The sequence below is a fragment of the Canis lupus genome, chromosome 5 (genome assembly GCF_048164855.1).
Source record: "Canis lupus baileyi chromosome 5, mCanLup2.hap1, whole genome shotgun sequence".
Taxonomy (NCBI): domain Eukaryota; kingdom Metazoa; phylum Chordata; class Mammalia; order Carnivora; family Canidae; genus Canis; species Canis lupus.
In genome coordinates, this window is record NC_132842.1 from 25,760,061 (window position 1) to 25,781,667 (window position 21,607).

At 48.0% G+C, this 21,607-nt stretch overlaps 1 protein-coding gene across 20 annotated transcripts in view; it reads right to left on the reverse strand.

The window, feature by feature from the left end:
* CELF2 (CUGBP Elav-like family member 2) overlaps nucleotides 1-21,607 on the reverse strand; it is an 815,242-nt gene that overhangs the window by 144,621 nt on the left and 649,014 nt on the right. For 16 of the 20 annotated variants that reach the window (XM_072825857.1, XM_072825847.1, XM_072825851.1 and 13 more), the window contains one exon: nucleotides 16,749-16,945. In XM_072825857.1, the coding sequence (XP_072681958.1) occupies nucleotides 16,749-16,926 (178 nt within the window). In that variant the 5' untranslated portion in view covers nucleotides 16,927-16,945. Of the gene's footprint in view, nucleotides 1-16,748; nucleotides 16,946-17,119; nucleotides 17,359-21,607 lie in introns of those variants that run through there. The other 4 variants (XM_072825866.1, XM_072825865.1, XM_072825858.1 and 1 more) reach the window with 3 other exon arrangements.

Genomic DNA, 21,607 nt, shown 5'->3' on the forward strand with positions numbered 1-21,607 from the left:
GCAGGACTCGATCCTAGGACCCCAGGATCACGCCCTGAGCCAAAGGCAGATGAGATGCTCAACCGCTGAGCCACCCAGGTGCCCCTCAAGGGTTAGTTGAAAACCTCAGGCTAGAAGTCAAGGAGGCAAGAGCCCCTGCCTTGGGATGCTCCATCCTCTTCTTCGACTTCACACCCCTCCCTCATCCCTCTTGGGTGGGTACGTTTTCTTCTGTGTTATACTCTGGGCCCCAGAGGGAAGAAAAAAAACACCCCACCCTGGAAGAGGTCCGTTCACCTAGCATGTGACCTTCAGGGAACTTCTAGGCTCACAACCAGAGGCAAAACCCACCAGGTCCTCATCTCACCGAGTTCCAAAACTGCACTCAGCGACATGGAGCTTTCACAGCCTCGTACAAAGGCGCCGTGTGTGTTGGCGCTCCGTGACTCAAGGGCTGTACGAACACGCGGAGGGGACAGGCCCTGTGCACCCCAGGACCGAAGAAACTAGAAACGGGTAAGACCTATGAAGTCATTTCTCCGTTTGCGGCCCCACTCCCTGTTTCGCCGGTCCCTGCCAGGATGGAATTGTTCCTGAGAACTGCAATGTGGCTCTTCGCAAAGGAGCCAAAGGAAACATCTGGAAGTCTGGCGGGGATTCAGGTGAGCGCGCGCTGCGCAGAGGGCTCGGAGCCGGTGCCGGCAGGAGACTGGAGCTACAGAGTGAACTGCTTTCCTCCTTCCTTATTGTATTTTAAATGTCAAAGCTTTTCACACTACAGTGACACCCTAAAATGATTCTCTTACTTCCGTTGCTTCGGTTGAAACAATATTTTTTCATGCTCCATAGAGTGCCCACCAGCTGATTCAAAACCAGGAATGCAGCGGGGCACTCTATATCAATGTGCCACGAAAAGGAAAAGGAGAGGGGGGCGGAAAGGTGGACTAAGCTGGTAGGAAAAAGGATTCCTTTCTCTTAATTTGTTCTGCAATCACTCACCCAACCCATGTCTAGGATAGTTCTAAGGGCCTGTATTAAAGAAGTTCTACGAGGTTCTGTGAAGTGCACCAATGGACTAAAACAGCCCCCAGTTGCCAGGAGCTTCCAGTTCAGTAAGACCAGCGCACACCCAACTACAGCATGAAACAGGGAGCCTTGTGCATGGCGGGGGGTGGGGGGGGTGGGGGTGGGGGGTGAGGGGGGAGGAGGGAGACAGGGTGCCACAGGGATTTCCAGAATGGAGAGGACATTACTCCAACGGGGTGTCCAGAAGGAGCTTTTATGAATGAAATGGCATTTGTGCTAACCTTTGAAAGGCCAGCATAGACACAATCGGAATTGGGAAGAAGAAATAACACGTCTACGCAGAGGAAACAGACGGGAGCCGAAATTCCAAGGAGTGCTCAGGGATGAATTCAGTATGGGCCAACAAACATTATTAAGCACCTGTTGGTTACCTGCTGGGTCAATGGCAGGCATACAGAGCCGTCAAAGGCAGCTCCCACTCCAGAGGGGCATTCAAAAACGCAGCGCCTTCTGAAGTGAAACAGGTGACTTCAGTATAATAAGAAATACCAAGAATAGAGACGCACCCAGAGGGCTGTAAGGAGCCCCTGACGCGGGGCATGCAGGAGCACGGGTTCTCAGGACAAACTACTTAGGTCCGAATTCCCCCACCTGCCACCTGACTTTTCTCGGCTGTATCACAGGCTTGCTACATGCCATCTGCGCCCCAGGACTGTTGTGAGCACGCGTGGGGTCACGCTGTACTACTGTAACCCTTCATACAGCCAGGTACTCAGCATAAATACCAAGGCGTTGTTCGGTTAGTACTACCGAGGACTGATCCTGCTTTTACTGAGAGGCCAGCTTGTTGGGGCTGCAGGCTGTCTGCAGAGGGGTCGCTGGCAGGAGACCCAAGGGCCCACCCAACCTCTCTGAACGTCAGGGCTCTAGGAGAGAGCAGGCGGGGCCTAGGAACGGCTCACTACAGGCAGGTGCTCAGCAAACCCGAGGAACCATCAGAGCCATTCTGCAGGCGAGGAACCCGAGGCACGGAGGTGCCAAAGAACCTGCTCTTAGTCACAAACCAAGTGGCCTGGAGATGTGGGTCAGAAATGAGCACTTTGTATTATATAAGACTGATGAATCGCTCAGCTCTACCTCTGAAAGTCATAATACACTGTGTTGATTAATTGAATTAAAAAAAAAAAAAAACACCACGATGGATCATGGGTTGATGGTTACAGAAGTAATTGGCCAGTGGAGGTCCTTAGACTATTCAGGCTGCTTTTGCATATGCTCAAAATTCTTCACAATAAAGTTCTTTTTAAAACATGTACAATGCATTTACGTATGGACATGGAAAATGGGGAAAAAATGATACACGCTGCCTTTCTGACTCTACCACTGTCCAATTCCAGCAGCGCTTTCTTGGAAGCTGGCATTTTATTTGGTGGGAAGGGGTGAGCAAAAGCAAAACACGGCATGGAGACAAGCCTACACCAGGAAAAGCACACACCTAGACATCGCATCTCACACCTGTACAGTTTTACAATTTATGGTACTCTTTCACTAGCTTGTCTTTTTTTTTTTTTCCTTTTGACACCACATTACTGAGAGTCCTAAGCAGGCTAATAATGAATAGGGACACCTCAGCCCGGTATACTTGGGGGTGCTGACAGAGGTGACTTGGGGGCAGTCATCCCCAGGGGTGGAGTGAAAGGTTTCTGTTTCAGAAGAGCACACCTCCTGGACACCCCCCCACCCCACCGTGCCCCCCACCAGACTCTGAGCTCCCAGTGGACGTGGGCCACACCTTCCATCTCCGCATCCCCAGGACACCACACTGCACCCTGCCTGGCACATGAGGCTCTTAAAACACTTTCTAAGAATGAATAAAAGCCTCTCTGCTTCTCAGCAGTAACTCTGGAAAAAAAAAAAAAAAAAGGTAAGTCAGTGTTGGATCGGAGAGATGGAGTATTTCCCTCACCCATTCAATCTGCAGCTAATTCTGAGTGCCCCTCTCATGCCAAGTGCTGAGCTAGGCCCAGCAGTTTTAGGGATTAGAAAAGAAACAGACTTCTACCAAGTAAATGTGTGCTAGTTGCATGAAAGATAATTATGAAAATAAGCATTATAAATTCTCCAAGATTTTCAAAGTGTGCCTGGGGCTTTAATTTTTACGGTGCGGCATTATGTGCCTATTTTTATTTGAATGAATGCCAGGGAAGCAAATGGGAGACTAAATTGTCTTTTGAACTCCACATTCAATATTAAGGCTTAGATGTAAGGTCATATGGAACCCACATGGTCTAGGTGAAAGAAGTAGAAGCATTATAAAAATTATTCTGAAGGATGTGTTAGATTTTAAGGCCAGATCGGCAATCTTCCCTGGCATTATCAGCCTTGCTCAAAATATCACTTAATCTTTGTCTCAGGTTCCTCTTTTATAAAATGGGGGTGGGATCTGCTTGGGGCAGCGGTGGAAGTGGCTGGTGGTGGTGGGGGTGGTGGGCAAGAGAGGATGCGACAGGGCTTAACGGTTTCCTCCCTTTGAAGTGCTCTAAAAATAGAGCGTTTTCATCACGAACATGTAATGGAATATGTGTCAACATGGCATTTCATGTTGCTAGGGCAGTCCGACCACCAGTTTTACAAATCCGCGCGCAGCTCTTCAGCTAAGGCAAGCAAGGAGCAAGGCACGGAGAGCAGGCCTCTCTCGCATCTTCTGGGGGCCCTGGAGAGAGGAGGCCGGCCTCCCCGACTACCCACCAGTCGGGGCTCAGCGATCCAGCTCTGCCGTCTGATGCACACTCTTCCTGAGGCCTCCTAAGCTGTCACAGTTGTATGTGCCTTGGAGTTTAATCTGTGGCGCCAAAGCCTGACATGTCCCACTTAAAAACTGTTCCTCCTAAGTACAGATTAGCCAACAATTAGGGGTGAGGAAACCCCCCCCAAAGACCTGATTTTCAAAATGTGCCTTGAATTTATTCATTACCTTAAGTCTTCCTTCAGGGAGATTAGAGCAAAGCCTGGGCTCTTGGAGGCACTGTCTCTGTGGGGATGCGGGCTTGGTGGCGGGACTCCCCCCCCACCCCTGGCCCCCCGATCTTCCGCCTCCGGGGTGGCACATCACCCGTATTGGACTTGCAAAATAGCTAAGCCCCGCCACCATCTGGCAGCTGTACGGTGGCCTGCGTAAAATGAACCGGTGGTCACAATCCAGTTCCCATTAGACAGATGTCCACTTCACAAAGGGAGCACCACGCTCAGCAGCGTGCTTGGCAAAGAGGACGGAGGCCTGAGCCTGGAAATCGCGTTCCCTGGTTCTGCCGAGCCAGGTTGCATGCTCGGTGGCGTGGGAAGCAGGCCAGGGAGAGGATGGCAGGTAGCATGAGCAGTTCCAAGAGGGCTACTTTATATTTACCGATCCGTCTAACCCCCTTAAGGAAGCATCTCGAAATGCTTCTTAGAGGTCTTCTCACTGGGATAACTGCTGGGATGCAAGGCTTTCCAAACGCAGCTTTTGGCTTATGGAGCCACTTCGAGGACCACCCCCAGGGACACAGGGAGCTCACTTGGGAACTGAGGCCGAATGCACCTGCCTGCAACCCCCTCTCCGGCTGCGGGCAGGGCCGGCGGAGAAAGGGCCCTCTTCCACCTTTCCTGGCTAATGATTCGCCGTCTTGCCCCAAAAGCACTAGTTATCATTCAATCCCAAAGAGAAAGGGCAAACACAGTGGTCCTTTATTTCAAAGTCAAAGTGTCCTATCTGCCCGGACAACTCGTGAACCTCCTACAGGCCACTTATGAAACGAAAACCCTGCTTGTTGTCTTGTCGTTGATGTTTTTTATTTAATCTAGGGAGTGAAACTAAGTTGATCTGTCTCCCCCCAGCCTTAAGGAAGTGGGAGGTGCAAAGGAGAGGTACGTTTCCTGCATGGCAAGGGATGTATAAATTAGGCAAGGCTTCCCACTGATTTTTTTTTAAACCCATACAAACAGTTGGGTTCAGGTCCCCTTTTGAGCAACTGAAAATTCTTTACCAACAATTCACGCACACAAACGTGAACAAACAAAAACCAGACACTCAGCTATACAAACACCAACTAACTTGACTTAAAGGGGAATCTAAGCGGCAGCCCAGAAAGTGAAAAAATAGGAAGGTCACCACTTTATTGGGTTGCAGACTCTGTACTATGCTGGTGTCAATGACTACAATGTGTCTCAATATTAAACACAGTCCAATGTGCCGAGCAATATGACGTAAGGCCTACAGTTATTATCCAGAGTCCATGGAAATTTGGGCCAAAGCAAGATAATCAGACACAATTATTCTGAAAGAGCCCGTTGTCCTCGAGGCCAGGACATGAGGATCAAGAATTCTGAATAATTACTTAGGCTTGGAATCTATAGGAGGCCCTCTATAGAGTTCCAAATATTTGTTTTGCCAACATTCATACTCTTTCCCCAGAGATCCGGGTTTTTACTGAAGACCCCTCCCCTTGCCCCCTCTACCATGCCCTTTTCTTTCCCCATAAAATGTTGATTTAAATCATGTATGATATTTCCTAGCAAACTAGCTGAGGAAGAAGCATTAGAAGGTTTCTAGGCACAATTTTTTTTTTTAAGATTTTATTTATCTATTCATGAGAGACACACAGAGAGAGGCAGAGATACAGGCAGAGGGAGAAGCAGGCTCCCTGCGGGGAGCCTGATGGAGGACTCGATCCCGGGACCCCAGGATCATGCCCTGAGCCGAAGGCAGATGCTCAACCACTGAGCCATCCAGGTGCCCCCTGTTCACAAAACATGTTGAAAAGCCTTCCTAAAGCACAGAGTTTACAAAGTCTGGATGCCATGACCACTTTTTCATCCCCGTCTTCTTGTACTCTAGCTACTATATGCTACTCACTCTTCTTTATCCACTTGCCACCATATGCCAGGCACTGCACGAGGCCCTTTACATTCAATATTCTATGAATAATTTATTCCTCAGTGGTCTACCACGTAGGCAGTAACACATCCACCTGAAGAAATGGGGTTTGAAGAAATTAGCTTTGTGTCACCACGAAGTTCAAAACAAATGTAGGTGTGTCATCCAAGTGTACAAATACAAGTATACACACACACATACCTCCTACAAAGAATAAGACTATTTGTGACTCGTTAGCATCAACTAGATGCAGATCCATCAAGTAGGGGCCAGACATCCTTCCAAAGGACCCTGTGTCGAAGACGTTACGCGGAAAGAGGGTACTGAGGGCCAGTTGACACATCATCCGTGTCTGGGCTCTGCTACAGGAAGGCAGAAAACTGCTTATCTTTGCATTTTATGGAGAACCACCCAGAAGGATCATTTAGTGGCAACTTTAGCCTCTTCTTGTCCTCAACTGCCAACAGGGAAGAGAAAGGAGGAGGAGAACAAAAGATGAAGAAAAAGGGAAAGAGGACATAGGCGTACGCTGTTGAGAAGATAAACATTGGGCTCCTTCTAGCACATGACCTTGGGTTCCCCTAACTCTCTCTCTCTTCGTCTTTATCATACAAACAGCACAGGATTTTCTGCACATGGAGCCACCTGAGTGTACTTCCCGTGAGAGACAATGCTCCCACGCACAAAATGGACACCGCTGAATCCAAAGTTGAGTCTACACTTCCAAAGAACTTATGGCCATCTTGCCTTTAATACTGTTCATTTCCTTCTCTCCTTCTGGGGCAAAGAACATGCCCTGCTCGTCTTTCTATTCCCGGCATTGAGTTCAATGTCTCGCACACAGTAGGCGCCAATAAATGTTTATTGCCCATAATGGTGCTTTGGTAAACACTTTGTTAGCTCTCTGGGCCACATCGTTCATCTCTTCTGGTCTACATGAAATGGGATCCAGGGATTTTGAGGCCCCAGATCCCTGCTACAAAAGGGCCAGGCGTGAGGCCTCATGACAGCACCGGCCAGAGGTCCACTCCTGGGGCTGTGAGTTAGCGGGCTCGCCATCTCTGTAACTTTCATCATGTTCTAAGTTCACCACCTCTTCTGTGTCCAAGTTTGGCTCAAACTCTACACTTTGCTGCTGTGCCAACATTTTAAGTCTGAGCAGCAGAATCCAGGGGTTTAGCATTAATTGAAAGAGCTTATCTATATATAGCCTTACTCTGCACTTCAGCATCTTCAAAACTTCAATCATATTCTCTCTCTCTCTTTTTTGAGAGCACAATCCCTCTCTTTTTATGTTTTGCTACAGCCTTCCTCCCTTTTCATTCTTGTGACTCAATGCTCTCAGGCCTTTTAAGTTAACCTCCTGGACCTTTCCATATGGGTTCACCTTCTTAGACCTCTGCGATTCACGCTGCTCTCCTCTGGAAGGCCTCCATCTCCTTGATGCATCTTCAATACCATTTCCTGCTATTGGGCACAGTGGTCTATAGAGGAGCGAAAAAGTTCTTTGTGCCAGGTGGTGGATTACCTGTTCCTTATCACTTGGTAATGTTTAGCATTCGGGGGGCCATTTTGACCTTGAACTTGCCAGAGGCATTGTTTCTTGTGCCCTCCACCCTATGATTATGTCCCTTTAGTGTTTGTGATGCAGTTCCCCTTAAACTATAGGAGTTTAAAAAAAAAAAATTTTTTTTTTTCCTACCCGAAACTAGAAAGGCAGCAACAAAAGAACAGCAATTCACAGGCTGAGCTGGCAAGAGACTCTGTACACTGCAGATGACCCTCAAGGATCACTATGATGTCCAGCCACATATGTGTTTGGTTGCAGGACTCACCCTCCCTAGACTTAAGGCCTAACATACCCCAAAATACTTTATAATGATCAGATTCTGGGTTAATCAAGGAGTGTGATAAGTGGATACTCCCTTTTCAATCCTTTAATTCATCTCTGATTCCAATTTATGATCCCCCTAATGGAAATAGAGAAATTACATTTCTTTATTCTTCCAACTGATCACTGTCCAAAGTATATTTCTCTGATCGGGTTTCTCCAATTTGAATTAATGCCCAAATGTGGAAACTGGATTAGGGGCATCTTTCTCAGTAATTTACATAGAGAGTGAAAAAATATTGATCCTAATACCTATTCCTGTGGTGTCTCAATTGCTGTCCCCAGTCTCCCAGACCCATTAGTTTTTACCATTATAACCTGGCCCTGTTCAGCTAACTAGCTCTTTTCCATCTGCAGCGAAATCTGCTTCTGTGCTGCTACCTATGTGTCTGCCTACCTGCCTTGAGAAATCCATGTTCTCATAATTCATCATGCCACGGATGCCTTTATTCTGTGTTCCCTTCCCCATCACATGTGCTCGCCAAAGTAGATTGGAAAATACCCTCACACACTGGAAGGCCCTGATTCTTTAATACATATAATTGGTCTAGTTCACTGCAAGTCTCTCTAGTGTGACACCTAATGTATCGCTGAGATACCTAATGTCCAATTTTCCACTGAATTTTACAGTAGGGGTCAGAACATTTCCAATTCTCTTGACCAAGTGTCCTAAAAGCCAACATACTATCATCCATCATTTTTTGTTACCACACTATGAAAACCCACATCAGTCTGTTGCTAAATCATATTATCTTAGCCCACCTTCTATGTTTTCCCATTTGGCCAATTCTCTTTTCATCTTTTTTTTTTAGTTTCCAATGGTTGGAAGGTTATATGATTGTTGTACATTTATTCATAGTGGCACATCCTGGGACATTTATGTCTGGAGGGAGAGCGGGTCTTGTAAGGGGTTTGGGCAAGCCAATATTTGAAGAGAAAGCATGTGAACGGATAATCTCAGGATCAGTGAAGTTTGGACTAGGAACAAAGAATCGGGGACCTCGTGCCTAAATCTTGTTAGCATCTGGGGCCATATGTCCAAGAAGAAGATTCAGTCCTTAAAAGAATCCACGAACACAGGAAAAAGGGTTGTAGCTCTACTACCAGCATTGTACATTTCACCATGGTTGGAATTATGAAAGACAATACATTTTTTCACATGGCATGTAATGACTTTATATTTTTCATGCCAGCATTCTAAACACTTCTAAACAATAGCCTAACTATGGTTAACGATAAATTCTGATTAGAAGCAAAGCTTGAAGAAGAAAGCAAGCCAATCTTTCAACCCGATTGCCTGATCATCTGGGGTCTTTGGAGTGGAAGCGAGTAAGGGAGGGTAGGTCATGCGACACCAACTCTCAGGCCCACGCACATGTGTTTCAGAGAAACTCACAGCACCACCCTAAGAAAGTACTCTCTTTCTGGCTGGGAAACTGGACCTCTCATTTCCAAAGACCGGTTTCATAATGACCCACAGTATGGTAAGCCAGGGTGGTTCACTTGTGTAACTGATGAGAGAGCAGGTCTAATGTGGAGAAATCTGATTGGGGGCACATAAAAAGGCAGATAAGACGTCTATGCAGGCAAACTACACATGCACTCACTGGGAAATGCAAATTGTGAGATCATCTAGATTTAGCTGTTTTAGTCAACCTGTGACACGTGTTGGAGGGATCCCAACAGATGTAAGCCATGGAGCTCTGGGCTGACTTTTCATGCAAATTTCTACCAAAAAAAAAAAAAAATCCATTCTCCTTTCATCCAGAGCCTGTTTTCTTTATTCTTTGGCTACATTAATTCCAGAAAGGCAAATCTCCTAGGGACAAGATGACTGGGGACCAGCTGATGTCCCAAACAGAGGAGAAGAAAACAAAACGATTAGAAGCTACCTTAAGTAATTTCTTTTCTTCTTTGATATTGGCTGTGTGTGTCCCCTGTGTCTCCTCCCTTCCTTTTCTTCCTCTTTTTCTCTCCAAGGATGTAAGGATCAAAATATGCCCAGGACAGATATTATCTGTCCTTTGATATAAGTGACAGAAATTCAGAGCTGGGCTAGGACAGGCATGGTCCAGTCTCAGCATCAGAGTAGGGGGTATTGAAAGGGATTCCTTCTCACTATAACTCAAAGGAGGCTAATTTAACATTTAAAAAAAAATTCATCTCAATTAGTGCTGTGGGTTTAGTCTGTATGAATCAGAATTATTTACAACTCCATGTAAAAAAAAATGATTTGTTAAGTCCTTCATACAGCCATATGATAAAACTACTGACCCCCCCTCTCACAGGGAGGTGATAAGGATCCCTGCCTGCATGAATATAAAAATTCTGACTGCATTTTACATTTATCCTGTAGGATCTCAGTCAGCCAACAATGGAAAGATGTCACAGGAAGTTACACAGTGATTTCTGTTAACGTAAAATTAATTCAGGATGAAAGATCCTTCCTGTGGGCCGTTGAGACAGCACTACCAAAACTGGGGCTGGCCCAGAAAATCTAGGGCAGCAACCCTAGTTTCCGAGAGATTTAGGGCAGAAATCCTATCCTGACTTGTATGTGCTGAAATGTAAAATTGATTCTTCGTCTTCCTGCATTTCGAATTCTTTCTCATTTACGGATTTTGAGATGACCTCGCTTAAATATTGCAGGTTCCAAGTCCATTTCCGGTACTTACAGGAAGTTTCTGACATGAGTAAGGAGAAAGGAGAGGGATGCAACATGGAAATGCTCCCACCGCAGCCCTCCCATGGGATTCCTTCCATTAAAAAGGTCAAAGGTGTTCTCTGCAAGCCTTTCACATTTTAAAGGTTAAAGTTCAGTAAGAGAGCACCTCTCTTCAGACTATACCACCAGCATGCCCACCTGTCCTGACTGAATATACGATCTGTAGGCAGGTGTAACACTGCCCCGTGAGGATGAAGGAAAGTGAGACGCATTCTCTGAACGAGCTTGAGACAATAAATAGTTCTAAGTCTCTTACAGGTTCTGGGGCCGGGTCTCATACTACCCTAACACAGGAGAACCTTCTGGACTGGGGGCGGTCCTCCTGTCAAATTCTGAAATGAAGAAAACGAGAGCAAACTTCGATTTTATTAATGAAGGCCTGCAGACTGAAGTAGAGGCTTTCGGAAGGGAAGCAGTGACTCCCAGTCTGTCCTGGTGGACGGGCAGTGAGGGAGGGGCTCAGGGTCCAGGTTCCAGGGGATCAGGGCGAGCTGCTGTCTACCTGGCCAACTGCAGTCTGACCAGCAAGAAGATGAAATGGCAGCTGCCCCCCCCCCCCCCCCCCCACGACGCTGCTCTTGTGAAACTGCAGAACTCTTCCCAGAGGAGCCCTGAGTTTCATTTTTGTTCCACCCAGAACACTCTGGGCTCTAGGCACTTCAAGAGCCACAGCTGCACAGCTCTTATGCCATGACCTCCGAGCACATTTCAAGAAAAAAGGAAGTTTTGTTCTTCAGGCCTGTGGCACGTAGTGATAGTCGACACAAACCACTTCCCGTTTCTAGCTCTCTTTTGGGTGAGAAGTTGCAGAGAGGGAGGGAAGGAGGGGGAGAGAGAGCGAGAGAAAGAGGGAGAGAGAAACAGGGAGGGAGGAAGGCAGGGAGGGAGGAGGAGAGGTGATCAATGAGGCCTTAAGTCAGGACCCAGGGCCTGAGGCCATCCTCCAATTTCAAATGTTAAGTGATTTCATTCAATTACTGAGCACAGAGCCCTCAGTTTTCCTTCCTGTAAAATCCAAGTAACAGTGAACTCAATGATGTTCAATGATAATATTTAACATTTGAGCTTAGCAGAATGGAACTAGCGTTCATCACAGAGCATGCTTTCTCAGGGTGCTGTGATCCTGGGTTATAGTTATGATTAGAAGAGAGATATCAAGAGAGCCATGATCCAAGGAACACCACGTACCAACACGTAGAGGCCCAGAGTCTTGGCTCAATGAACACAACCTTCTGTACCTGCCACCTCCTGGCCTGGACCTCGTTCGTGATTGCCAACCCTAGACCAAGAGCCACCCCTCCTGTGCCTTGATCAGCTTCCCTACCTAAGGTCGCAGAGAACATTCCAACACACTGACCACCCTTCCTGACCTTCCCCCCACACCTGTCCAGGTCCTCTCCGGCAACAGGTGATCCCGTTTCTGTGCTCACTCACAGAACCACAACCACCAGGGAGGGCCCTCCCAGCTATCAACCCATGCCATCCAAGGTAATGGGGCCTCTGATGGGAGAAGTACTGGGTTTTCCAGAACAGTTGTTTTAAATCTTTTCCATTCTCCTTATGTCTTCCGTTCCACCAGCCTTCTCAGGAGTGAGCTGTCTACTGAGAAGAAAAGGGCATCTGTATTGTCTAGTTCCCTCCATTAGACTGAAATTTGCTTGTCGTTACTTCCTTCTAACTGTTCTGCCGTATTAAACGGGGCCTCCTTTTATCCTTTCCCATGGTTCTTCAGCCACTCTTTTTATCTCCTCAAAGACCCTGATTCCTGTCTTCTTGGTGCTTTGAGTAGACAAAGCTTCACCTTATTATTTGCATAAAAAAATAAATAAAAAGGCAAGACCATTAGAAAGGGCCATCTCTACTCACAGACCCGTATGTAAACCTGCATGATCGCAACCTCCACTCTTCTGAAATGCTCTCAACGTCCTCCCAACCACAAAAGTCAGTGGCTTTCCGTGACCCACATCCTTCCTGACTCTACTGTGGCACCGCAGACTCAATGGGATCAAAGCTGAATTTAATACTCTTCTCCCTGTTGTCCCCTCCACTGCTGACTGCTCTCCTACCCCTCCCAGGGAAGGCAAAGGATGACATCCTGCTCATCCCCGCCTCAACTTAGTTACCAAGTCCCCCTTCTTTCCACCACCATCATGTCTGTGTTGCTCAGGACACCCCTTTCTCCACGGCCACAGCCACAGCCACCAGCATCTCTGCTCAGGCCCCATGTAGTTCAGCCAATACACCACACTGGTCTCCCTCCCAGAGCCTCCACCGTCTAGCCAATACAATTCTAATATTTTAGCCTGAGAACGAAGGTCTTCTTAGAACTGGCTCTAGCCTCTATTTCCAGATGTCATGACCTTCCCCCTTCCATGTCGTTTCATGGATTTCACATTTCCTTCAAACTCTGGCAGGATTCATAGTTCCCAGAACCTGCCCTGCACTTTCTCACCTCCCTGCCTGCAATCAGGCCAGTCCGCCCACTTGTAAGGTTCAACAGTCTTTCCTTATCAAAATCCTATTTTTCTCTTTGAGACTCGGTAAAGATGCCACATCTTCCCGTCTCCACAGCTGCTAAATCTTCATTCTGTCCCTGAACTTCCAGAGTTCAGATATGCTCTTCCCTCTCTTATCCTTATCCCACGGTCTTCAATAGTGTTGTTACCTATAGCACTGGCCTCATTGTCCCTATTAGATTTCAAGTTCTTGGGGACAGTGATAATAATAGCAACTACAATAGTAACCATCACCACACAAGCTCCTATCACCTTCCAGGTCTGGGAAAAGCATATAACTTCATCTCTGTGACCCTATGAGGATGGTCTCCATCCTCAGATGAGATTAAGTAACAGGCCCAAGGCAGGCACCCAAGAAGTGGAAAAGCCAGAAATTGAATTTAGGCTTGTCTGACTTCAAAACCAATGCTCTTAACTACTAGGTCGTATTCCTCACCACCCATAGACTCGACCAATAACCACTGAATAAAACATCCTCTCCATGAGTCCCAGTCGATGGGACAGTTCACTGAGCGGGGTTCCCCAGAGCTGCAGAATCTGCCCTTGTCAACACGTACGTGAATAGGGAAAAGGCATGAACTTTTACAGGATGCTCTAAAAATACAGAACAAAGTTTTTTATGCCTCAAGACTTAACAGAACATCAACTGCAAAACTAGAGAAAAACCTAATTCACCTGGATTAGGTAATAACCTGATTTTGTCTTTTTCCTTGGAACCACTGATGTCAGTGAGGCAATGAATCAAGGCCGTTCCAAAAGCCCGACTTAGATCATTTAGACCGTGTTTAGCTGGAGCCTCCAAATTCTGCTTTCTGAGACTTTGCCATCAGCCCTGGGAAAACAGGATGACTGTATTCTGTGTAAATGTGGGGTCCTACTGCACGTGTGCACGGGAAAAGACCACGCGGCACACTCAGGTAGAGGGTAAAGACAAGCTGTGGCTGTTGCTCTCTATACAAGTGGCTAAGGGCTATAATCCTCTGAAGGGAATGTCATTATACAGCTCAAATCCCATCACAACAAATACCGTTACAACAGAGATATCTGTATAACAAAAATCCTTTCAAGCTTTGGCTGACAGCCCACGTACTTCCAAGCAATATTTGATGTGAGATTTGGAGTTCACAGTAATGGGAATTGACCTATATTTCCAAAGGTAAGATTTGAATGATTTCATCTGTAACTTCTATCCCAAGATACCATGAGTTGGAATGATGTACAATCTAAACCCATGAGCATCAAAACCAAACACAAAGGCAGGTAGCAAAGCAACCTTGCTCGTGAAGGACAGAACTCCTTCCTTTCGTTTGGGGAGCCCTTGGGTAAAGGAGAAAGCCTCTGACCCCCACCCTGAAATGGAGCGGAACAAAGGTGGTTTGTGGCCTCATCACACTGAGATGAGCACATGTTGGCAGAGCACATGAAGACAGAAGGAATGTGTTCAAATTCCCACTGTGCTACTCACTAGCTGGGTCCCCTGGGCTGTTTCTTAACTTATGCACAGCCTCCATTTCCTTCCTCATCTGCAAAATGGGACAACCAGCACCCACTTTCAGGGTTTTGGCAAGAACTAAAGGAACAGACCCCTAAAAGTGGGCCTGGTGCATGGCATGCGTGCTCCAAGAAGTTCATTCCCCTGTTGGGCCTCCTCGTCCCTCCAAGACTCTGGTCTTATGCAAACTACTTTGATGAAGTTACTTGTAAGGCCTAGTGAATGAGGCTAACACAATATAGAGTCTCGAACACAGTGTGGTAAAGACAGTGCTCTGAGGAACACTGGGGAAAAGAGAAAATGGTAGAACCAGACTGTGCACAGCCTCTCAGATAAGGCAAGGTATGTGTAAAATAAAATACAAGTCATCGGGCCAAAAAATAAATGAGTCTTGAGCCACTATGTCAGAGGACATCCTGAATGAACTGAGATCAGGACGCATGTTTTCCTAGGCTGGGGTGAACTATGGCTGCTGCCCCCAAACACCAGTTTACTGCCCCTGGCCTAGTTCTCCGTGGGTGTCATCCTAGACGGCAGGATGGCCTTTATTACATGACTCTTTAGCTCCGGTTGAGCTCATGGTAGGGTCTTTCCTCAGAGAAAGACATCCTATACCACAAAAATTAAGTATTAAAACAAATTCTAGTCTTCTCCATTGGAGACACGTGTAGGTGAATGATTTAGGGACACCATCAACACACATCTCAACGTCGCCCCCAATTTGTGACATTTTAAGTCCTACTGAATTTTAGACAGGTGATTTTTTTTTTTTTTCAAATTACGGGACAATCAATTTTTTGGTGACAAAATTCTAGCCAGCTATTTTGAAAACACTCTCAGTGTTACACATTTTGAGACAGAGAATGGGAGTCCTCACCTTTATAAAGTGAGCCCTGGCTTAAAAATCTCCAAAGGTCCCCCCACTAAGTACTATCAGACCGCAGCAACTCTAGAGGGCACGAGGTGGCCCACCATTTCTCAGAGTCACGGAGCATGGGTCTCAACGATGCTTTACTCCTCTCCCCTCGCCTTGACAGTGAGAAAGAGGCTCAGAGAAAAGTATGTGCTGATGCTCATGTGTTCAACTACCGTATATGTGCAAACCAAACAATGAGTTTGCAGGACCCCTCGTGAGAGGCAACAGAGAAATAAAATATTGGGGCGACCCAAATGCCAAGGTGCAGAGAAAAAGAAAGTGTGAGATCCACTGAAAGACAGGAGAGTCCCCCCCACGTCCCCCCACCCCCGGGGCGACAGCCCAAGAAATCAAGAACAGAGAAAGAACAAAAATACTCAAGCAAGGTTGAAACAGCGACAAAGACCAAATGGTAGGCAGCCGAGAGGATATTTTAAATTTAGTTCGCACAAAGGCCGGTTCCAACACACAGAAGCTTCCACCCGGTAAAGAGGTTTCCGGTCTCTATTTTAATAACTGAAACCCCCTCTCCCCATCACCCTTGCCTTAAAATGGAGGCAGCAAAAACCACCAGATTGTACACTTGAATCTCCCCACTGCTAAGGGCGTAAACCACAAGCATTTCTGAAGGTGCGCTAACTACCTCGGGCCACTAGGGTGCTTGCTGCTTCCCGCCCGAAGAGGCACATTTCACTTAACGATCCCCATCGAAACCCCCAAGAATTAACGTCCCTCTTCAAAGTGTCCCCTTTATTCCTTAACCCGGGGGTATCACACCACGCATTGGGGAGGCATCTCAGGGCCACCCCCCCAGGTCCCCGCGGGCTACGGAAGAGTGAGATGCCGTCGTAATTGCACAGCGATGATGGGGAGGCAGGGGTAGGAAGAGTTGGCTTCGGAACTGCCAGGCTGAGCAGCTGGGGTGCTCGGAGAGGCACCCACTGCACCTGCGGGGCGCCGAGTTAGTGACCTGGGGGCGCGGCCCCCGCTACTCCCCCCTCCCCACTGCGACCCGGGCTGGCGCCGTCCACCTGTCCGTCCACCTGTCCGCGGGCGGGCGGGCGGGCGAGCGCGTGGGGAGGAGCTGGGCAGCTGGGCTGCTCAGGGCTGGGCTCCCCGGGCGGTCCTCCCTCCCGCGGGCGCGGGGCAGCCCCCCCTACACCCCCCCGCTGGCGCCCCGACCCGACCTGGCCGCGCACCCCCTCCACTGCCGCCGAGCATCCATCCCCGCCGCTGCCGCCGAGCATCCATCCCCACCGCCGCCGAGCATCCCTCGGCCCGCGGTCCCTACCTTTACTCTGGGGAGGGTTCTGACTCCGGTCCCGGAGGACGTTGATCTGATAGACGGCTCCGTAAGGCTCAAAAAGTTCTTTCAGCTCCTTTTCCGACCAGGACCGGGGGATCTGTCCGACAAACATCTTAATGGCATCTGGGTCTGGTTGGTCTGAGTGATCCAAAGCGCCGTTCATCTTGTTGGCTGTGCCGTTACTGTCAAAAAGGGAACCGGGAGCCAGAGTTAGGGCTGCACGGTGGAGGGACAGGAAGGAAAAAAAAGGAGGGTGGGGGTGGGGGCGGGGAGGCGGAAGGAGGAGGAAGAGGAGCACGGGGCAAAGTGCCTAATGAGTCGGAGAAATTTGATGAACTAAAACAAAGCGCAGGCACCATGAGGTTGCTCGGCGGCAGCGGCGGCTGCGGGCTCTCACTGCAGGCTGCGGTTCAGCATCGCCGCCCGAGCCCAGGGCAGCGCCCCGCCGGCTGTCACCCGGGGCGTGGACATCTTGAAGCCCCGCTCGGGAGGCAGCTGCAAGTTAAGTGCAGGTCTCGCTCTGCAAGGCGGCCACCAACGCATCCGCAGCGTTATCAGCCCCACACTGGCTCTCGTGTGCAAAGCAGGGCAGGGCTGGATTTCTGCTGGGTTCTCCCCTGCTGCCGCTGCTGCCGCCACCCCCCCACCCCACCCCACCCTACCCTACACCCCCACCCACCCCACCCACCCCCGCCTTTTGGAGGTTTTTTGGAAGAGAGGAGAGAGGTGGTAATAATAAAGTCACATGAAAAGAAAATGAAACACTTGGCAGTCCGTCAGATGACTAATGCAAGATGCTGGTGATGAATTTGCAGAGTGCGCGAGGCATCCATGTGTGCATCAAATTAGTACGTTGTTGCTGCTCAGAATGGAAAGTGCTCCAGCAATGCGGCTCGGCGCAGCCGATTGGCTGCCCACGCTGGAGAAAAGGGCCGGGGCGGGGAGGGGGCTCCCGTTTAAAAAGCGCATTGTTTATGGGATCCAGGCACAAAGGGTTTAATTCAGGGAGGCAAAGGCGATCTCAGAAATGCCTGCTTTGTGCCGGGGGAAAAAAAATGCAGCCCCAGAAAGTTGAGTTCCCACTAAAGGACACTGAATATTTCAAATCTTTCACACTCCATAAATTGCTCTCTGTATATCTGACTTCCAGATGTTGTACTTGAGTTCTAAACAATCACACGTTTGGGAGAGAAAAGAGGAAAGTCTGTCTTTTCTTCTCCTAGCTTCAGTAAATATTTGGGGCTGATACAGAGAGCAAGACCATAAGCTTTTACATATCAATCTTCTTTAATGCTGTTTCCCAAAAACCCTCATTTGGAAGAGAGAACGCTCTCGTTTACAATTCTGCAATTCTAGTCAACATCATGCACTGTGATGGTGAAGGCATTTTTTTTTTTTTAATTTGGATCCCTCTTATTTGAGCTGCAGCCAACAGTAAAGCAAAATCCCCTACCTCTTCATCTCCCCTCCCACACCCACACCCACTCCTTAAGGCCCCCAAACCCACCCACTCTGCCAAGCCACAAGGCTGAATGCCCTGAACAGCGTTCATTTGCAGTATGGTGCTTTGGGTTTAGCATCTCGTCCAGCGACAATAAAATACACCTAAGCAAGTGCAAACCCGACACACGACTTGCAGAGCCCACTCCCATGACCATTGGCCAGCCCCCAGCTCAGGAGGCAGAAAGGTCAAACAGGGGGCCACGTGCACTAAAACTTCTCTGCAAATGGCAGGTGTTATGTCACGGCAGCCTGGGGATAATAATTAGAAGATGCTCAAGGATCTTAAGGAGGGCTCCTTATTATGTGAAAGCAAACCATCAAGGATCACCAGAGCACCTGCAGTCTGCTGTGGACCCAGGGTCATCCTGAGCCCCAGATTAAAAAAAAAAAAAAAAGACCCTGCCTGATGGCTAAAAGACAAACGAAATGCCTGTGGGAAGGAGAAATCCTGAATTCATTTTAATCCCGAGAGGAAAATGATGGCAAATACTCTTCACTAGGTCCCTGCTCCAATTTCCACTTTTTTCTTATTTCCCCTTATTTTACCACTTAATATTTTTTTTTATCCTTGAGATAAACAATCAGACTGTCTAACTTGAAGCACTTTCAGAGCTTTCTCTAATCAACCTTATTGTTATAAAAAAATGTTCTGCTGAATAAAATATTGAGTGCAAGATCTACTTTCAACAATTTAGGTGCCATGTAATGCTTGTTTATATCAGAGGTTGATCGTTTATCGTGTTCCTGTGCACCTGTACTGTACACGTCCCCCTCCGAGGAGTGGGTGAGCACTGGAACCCCTTGGAGCAGACTCCGGGGGTGGGGCTGCGGGCCAAACAGAAGCAGGGCTCACAGCTCCCTGAGAGCAGAGAGTGTGGCAAGATGTATTTCTGGGGCAGGAAGGACTGTGGTTACTGCTGCTGACAATCAGCTAGGACGAAACGAGGAAGGCATTGCCACAGGTCTCAGCTAACAGGGAACGGAAGTTCCAAAAATGGGGTGTTGCATCTTGTCTGTGCAGAGCCCAGTTAATACAATGGAGGAGTCAGGGATGGGACACTAGTCCTGATGTCTGAGCTCAGAATACAGCAAGCATCCCATCATTGTCTTGCCCACCCCTCCCAGGGGTGGGGGGAGGGCTTTTTCGTTTCCTCAAAAAAGTACTCATGGAGGCACCCAAAGGAAGGGAAGCTGACAAGAGGGTTTGTGCCTCTAGCCTGTGCTCTTTATGTTGGGAAGTGCATATTCATAACCCTTCCCCATCAGCCATCCTGCAGGGATGCCTGCAGACCTCCGATCATCCTGAGGCGGTGGGCTGTCACGGCTGGGGGCATGGGCTCTCAATTCCGGCATCACCACTTCCCAACTGTGCCACTCTGAGCCTTAAACTCTTCATCTGGTAAGTGGGAGCAACAGTTGCCATGTCACAGAGTCGGGTGCTTGTTCCAGAGCACAGCCCAGAATAAGTGTCTAAGGAGTGTTAGCTTTTTCCGCTGTTAAATCTCTCCTTTGCACTTGTGATGCCCTCGACACGAGTGACCATTACAAATCTTCCTTTCAATCCAAAATTTTTCATAGTGGAGACTCAAACACAGTTCATATCCTAAATAATCATGCCTATCTTTCAGCGAGGGCTTACATGCCAGATACCGGGTGTGGTGCTTTTACGCTCATTATTTCTAATCCTTGTAACAACCCTATGAGAAAGTATTATTTTCCAGATGCAAACATCTAAGAATTAAGCTCCTCTCTTAAGATCACTGGCTTACACATTGTAGAAGTAGAATTCAAACCCTAGGCCCAATGGTCTCCAAAGCACAAAATATTCCTAATCCGTCACGTGGTCGAACAAAACACTGTGTCAGGCCTCCCTTGGGCTGAGAGTGAGCAAGTGCATCTAAGAAAAGATAGGTGAAGAGCAAATCCTACTGGGTCCCTAGAATCACACTGCCGAAGAAAAGGAGCACTAAAACACACACACGTGTGCATGCTCACACACGCACGCACCCTTCTACTATCTACAGAAAGGAGAGGGCCAAGGGCTGAACTTGAAACTCCATTAAGACTATGTTAAAACGCACATTTTTCTCCCTAATCACACAACAGCATCTCCATCTCCACAGATCCCCTTCCTCCCTCTCCCCACAGGGTGACATCAATGAGCACCTCTCATCCACATCTACGCATCATTTCCCATCTACTTGCCATTCTGCAAACAACTGTTCCAAAGATTATCATCAAATGCTAAGGGCATGACAATCCCTTACGTAAATCCAACAATGTCTGGTTGACACAAACTCCCACAGCAGCACATCTCAATCAAAAGCTGCTGTGCAGGACAGGGGGCTCTAACCCCACCGACCGACCCCACAGGGCTGAATCCCACGCCTAGATCCTAACAGTACCGCGGCAGACTGGTTAACTTCGCTCTAATGCAGGCAAGCCCCTCCTCCTTTGGTCTCCCAGCTTTCTTCCTGGCTGATGCCTGTTTTTAGCAGAGACTTACTGACTTCTTTTGTCCTCATGAGGCTGTACGCGCTGACACTTCTAAGGAAGCCAGAAATTATGTGTCCAACAGTTAAACCTTCGGGGGTACTTGCCAGAGGCCACAGAGAGCCAATGTGCTCTTCACAGAGGGGTAATTATGGGAACAGATAACCCGAATCTCAGTAAGATCATCTATTTACTAGAATCTGACCTCAGGCTTAGAAAATTAGACTAGCTCACTTCTCTGTATTCCCTAGCCACCTTTAGCACCCAGTGCAGTGCAGGAATTAGATTCAAATTCAGATATTTATTGAGAGCCTACACTTTGCCAGAAAATGTTGCCAGCTACTTGACATACAATAATGCAAGAGCCCCACAAAGTTGACACTATCGTCCCCGTGTTGGAAACGACGCCACTGCGAGTCTTGGAGGTGAAGTGACGTTTCCAACATCACACCCCTAAGAAGAGGCGTCTGCGGAGTCTGGACCCATTAAGATGTAAAGGCCAATTGTCAGGGCTTAGAATCCCCTACACTGGGTTTCTCGAGGGTGAGGTTTCCTGGAGACTCAGTGGCCACTTGCAGGCACCCGACAAAAGCACATACGTCTCTGCTGGCACCTCACCTACAAACTACAAGATGCTGAGCGCCAATTCTGCTTTTGCTCTTGGCGGGGAGCCAAATGTAAGGCTCCTCTAGGACAGATGCCATATGGAATCGGACCACAAGTTAGAGAGCACCAAGCCAGCGGGCAATGGTGGTATCAGCCTCAGAGCCAAGACGAAAATATAATGATGTTTGGGGAAAAAAAATGAGTGCACTTACTTTTTGCTTTTAGCACAGGCACTGACCTAC